The 4,553-nt window shown below is 35.8% G+C and overlaps 1 protein-coding gene across 1 annotated transcript; it reads right to left on the bottom strand.

Moving 5' to 3' along the window:
• Nucleotides 1-3,251: 3,251 nt before the first annotated feature.
• Nucleotides 3,252-4,324, bottom strand: LOC149149303 (uncharacterized). Its single transcript, XM_089442448.1, has 3 exons — nt 3,857-4,324; nt 3,518-3,697; nt 3,252-3,428 (listed from the first exon to the last, which is right to left on the bottom strand). The coding sequence occupies exons 1-3, from the start codon at nt 4,322-4,324 to the stop codon at nt 3,252-3,254; spliced, it is 825 nt and encodes a 274-aa protein (XP_089298574.1).
• Between the last annotated feature and the right edge of the window lie 229 nt (nt 4,325-4,553).

Raw genomic sequence — 4,553 nt, 5'->3', positions numbered from 1 at the left:
TTATTTATTTTTATATATTTTTATGTTTTATTATTAACATGTTTTTATTATTTTTATTTTTGTGACACTTTATGTTTTATTTTTATGTTTTATGTTTTTTTACATTTTTATAGGTTTTTTCTTTTTTTATTTTTTCTTTTTATATATATATTTTTTGTATTTGATTTTTTTGTCATGTTTTTATTATTATTATTTTTTATGTTTTATTACTAACACGAAAATCACCAACATTTAAAAAAAAAATTCCACGCTTAATTCATTAGAAAATTTAAAGTGTAAAAACTAAGCCCTCTAAACAAAAAGGGTTGATGTTCATCAATACTTTTCAAAATCAAGATGAAAATCACTAACAAAAAAAAATGTTCACACATGATACATCAAAAAATTTGAAGTGTCAAAAATAAGCCCTTTAAAAAAAATGTGTTGATGCTACATCAACACTTTTCAAAATCAGCATGAAAATCACTAACATTTAAAAAAATGTGTTGATGTTGCATCAACACTTTTCAAAATCAGCATGAAAATCACTAACATTGAAAAAAAAATGTTCATACTTGATACATAAGAAAATTTAAAGTGCCAAAAATATGCTAAAAAAAGTGTATTCTGGCATCACCACTTTTCAAAATCGGGTGATTTTTTGCTACCTCAAAAAAATGGGTACTAGTTCACTTTCTCATTTGATCAGTAACTATGTTCAAATATGTTGTTCATGTACCAAAAGCGTACTATGAAACATTACAACCTTAAATTAAAATCCATAAACGATCACAATTTTGTCACTGTTTGACCTAATAAAGTATTAATATTCAAATGGTTTCATCAAATATGTTGTTCATGTACCAAAAGTGTACTTTGAAACATCACAACCATAAATTAAAATCCATAAAAGATCACAGTTGTGTTACTATTTGTCTTAACAAAGTATTAAAATTCAAGAAATGGTTGGACTTCGAATGTGAAATATCACTTGTGTATACCATTTTTCTCCACAAAGACCACGAGTTGGTCAGACTAACCCTACATGGATTCTAGACAAGTGGCTTCTTTGGTGGAGAAGTAGCTTTGTCAATAGACGATAACCACAAATAAACATTACTCTATTAATACAGTGAAACAAACTTAGCAAGCTTGTAAACATAGGTAGTGCTTTGGTGACTTTCATGAATGGAGGTACTCGTTTATGTACTCCAACTTTATTTTTTTATCATATATCATGGTTCACAATTCACTTAGTTTCACTGGAAATGTTTTGTTATTCATGCTCAGTATTTTCAGCTTTTCTGAAGATCCCATTCCAGCAGAGTCCTTTATCCTGCTATGATATCAACAAAAAAAAGAACTAACACAAAGATTATGTCAAGCTAAAGACTAAAACTAAAATAATTTACGAAAACTAACATAATTTACAAAGACAAACATACTGACTCAATGACTAGAAAAGCAAAATGAACATGACGAACTCTCATAATTTAAATTGTGAGACTAGAAAGTGGAAGATGAACAACCCCAAGGAATAGTGAGGAAATATAACATGTAAAATATATGCAGCAAGACCAATTCCAAGGGTGGATATCTTGTAATCCTAATGTTCCCTTTCTGGAACAATACCTTTTACAATTTCCAAATGCACATCAATAACAATACAACAACTAATGTTACTTAGGTTTGACTGAAAATGGACTGGTTAATGATATGGATGATGATAGCCTAGTTAGTCTCAAATTCACTGGCAAATTAAACTTTAGCATAACTGAAACCAAATCATGATACTAGAATTTGAACTACCTACAAGGCATAGTGAAGTAATACAATATGTAGAATGTGCAACAGAAACAAGACTGAGGGTGGTCAACTTGCAATCCTAATATACCCTCTCTACAATGATGCTTGGTACAATTTCCAAATGCACATTACTACCTATCCAATAACTATTGTTGAGTAATATTGGACCATATTGACCAAAGTGGATGATGCAATCTGGTGCATCAACTGTACTTGATGTGAATGTGAGGAGAATATGACTAACAAACCATTAAAAATATATAATACACAAGTTTGTTCACTGACGATGGAGATATGCGTTAATATATATATATATATATATATATTATTTTGAAGACAATAAGAATGCCATCACACATAGCATCCTTCATCGTTGATCACCCAAAGTTGAAGTGTTGGACACCTAGTCCTAAATGGGTTAGTGTGGAAGCCGAATAGACCAAAGCAGTCCAAGAGACCTTGGGATCTGAAACCCAAGAGTCACATAATGTACTATAAATGTAAATCATTTGTCAATAAAAATTGTATTGCATGTTTTATCTTTCATATTGTCTTTGTTGTCCATGTGTGTTTAACATGGTATCAGAGCGGGCGTATTCCTGCCCTGCATAATTAATGTGAGCCATTTGTCTTATGGCCTTTCTGTGCAGTCATTTCTGCCATCAATTCTGCATCTCAGGAATATTTTCTCACGAATATTTCTTCAGCTAAATGTTAGCTGCTCCTGACATTGCCAGCGCTGTCCAGCACTGTCCAAGCGGTTCTGAGATGTCTGTCTGTCAATTTTATTGACTGCGCCCTTTGTCATATGCGTTTTTAAGTAAACTCTGAACGCTGTGGTAGGAACGCTGGTATAACAGCACTGTGATTATTCTCTGACATGGTATCTGACATGATATTATTTTATTCAGAAGAATGTCAGTTTGTCATGGATTTTCTGCCAATTTTATAACCGCCCTCGCTCCTCTGACATAGTCCTACTAAGTTGCTCTGCTACGCTGCTCGAATTGTGCTAAGACTCTGAATTTGGACTGTTGGGCTTCCATATACAACGCTGGCCTCCATACGCTGCCCTCTCCACGCTGCTGGCCTCATAGACGTTTTATATTCTCTGTAACTCCTGTTTTCCTGCCACATATTCTGTGCTGAATCTTCTGGCTGCATTACTTCTCTGCGCTGAATTGAAGGCTGTGCATTCTTGTATCGCTCCAAATATTGTATGCTGGTGCACTTCCGGGATATTCCATACCACGCCTTTTTTTTGATACGTTGCCATTGTTTGAATCCACTCCCGGTTATTAGCACTGTATATCAGCTCTCGGTTGGCATTATCCAAACCACCTAATCCTGTGTTCAATGTTGTTTTAAACAATGCAAGCACCGGTCATATGTTGACCCTCCTCCACACTCAATCTCCCTGCTATTTCACTCTCGCTCGCCGGTTCTGTTAGCTACCTTTTTCATATTCAATATATTCTCTGCTCCAATCTCGCAGTCCTCTTCTCTTCAATATAGTCCGCCTCAACCGACGCCATGGACCGGATTGGAACCTCAGTTGCAGCGGGCGCCTTTAACAGGCCTTTTGTTTCTCCACTCATTCGACAAATAGATGAAGTATAACTATGGCTAGAAACCGTGGGGTTCTACGATTTGCAATGGCAGTATGAAGATTTAAGTGTATGAAGATTCTTTTACAAGATATTTGCAATGGCTTTCAATATCAGTAGAAAACGCTGCCCGAGTCTATCCGACATTGCTTGGAGAGCACGCGTGATGCGATTAAGAGCCGAAAAGCCTGATCTATAGGTCTGAGCTGCAGTGACGGTGTCTGGATTGCATCTTCTGCAAGCCCAGAATTTCCAGACAAATTAGAGAGTGGGACTCGAGATTTGATCAGCTCCGTTATGAGTTTCTAACTCTCTTTTCAATATTTGCTAGTGCTGGACAAATTGGTTCATCCTGCACATAATTAAGTTGACTAAGGCGCCATAGCTTTCATGGAAACTGAGAGAGAAGGCATTCAGATCTGTGGGTTAAAGTGAAATGGAAATACTCAATTGCATGCTTTAACCTTCTGCTCGTCAATATATACCATCATTTGTACACTCAGGATATGATCTTTCAAGTACTTTTCATCTATTTCCATCCGTTGCTCAAACATACTACAATACTTCTCATGGCGTTTTAAATGCCCTTGCTCAGCCAGCTTAAGATTAGAAATTACTTTCTTATTGTTTTCAACCAAAGTTGATTTGATCCCTAATGTCATGGATGCTACTTTCTGCTTTTTCCCTGTAAAATGGTTGTCTCTATCAATGGAAGTATCCCCTTGACCCTCTAGCGGCATCTCAAACTTCATATCCTTATGCAGTGGGGTATTTTCTGAAGCAGCATTGTGTTCAAATGCTCCATAATTGGACGCTGATGTATCAATAACCATGTCTCCAGGATGAATAGTTCGATTCTGACCAAAGTGCTTTTCCATTGCATCAAATATTTCCTTTGTGAAATTTGCTGGTAATTTCTTATCTATGCGCATTGTGTTCAAATTTGCTGGTACTTTCCAAACTGATCAAATTTGCGCCCCTGAAAGAGCAAGGCATTGAAGTGTTTGTAAGGGTGGCAAATGAGTTCCTGAATATCTCGTGTGGAAAATGTCCATGCTAAGAACGCTTTTCTAGCTACAGGAGGAACATGACCAGAGATATGTGCTCCACAATCTGAGTTTGAATTGGAATTATTCTCCATGTATGTGAACCGAGAAGAGC

The sequence above is a fragment of the Pinus tabuliformis genome, chromosome 9 (assembly GCF_031772625.1).
Source record: "Pinus tabuliformis cultivar Carrire ecotype Pingquan chromosome 9, CPIR1, whole genome shotgun sequence".
Taxonomy (NCBI): Eukaryota; Viridiplantae; Streptophyta; class Pinopsida; order Pinales; family Pinaceae; genus Pinus; species Pinus tabuliformis.
This window is presented reverse-complemented; position numbering and strand designations above follow the sequence as displayed.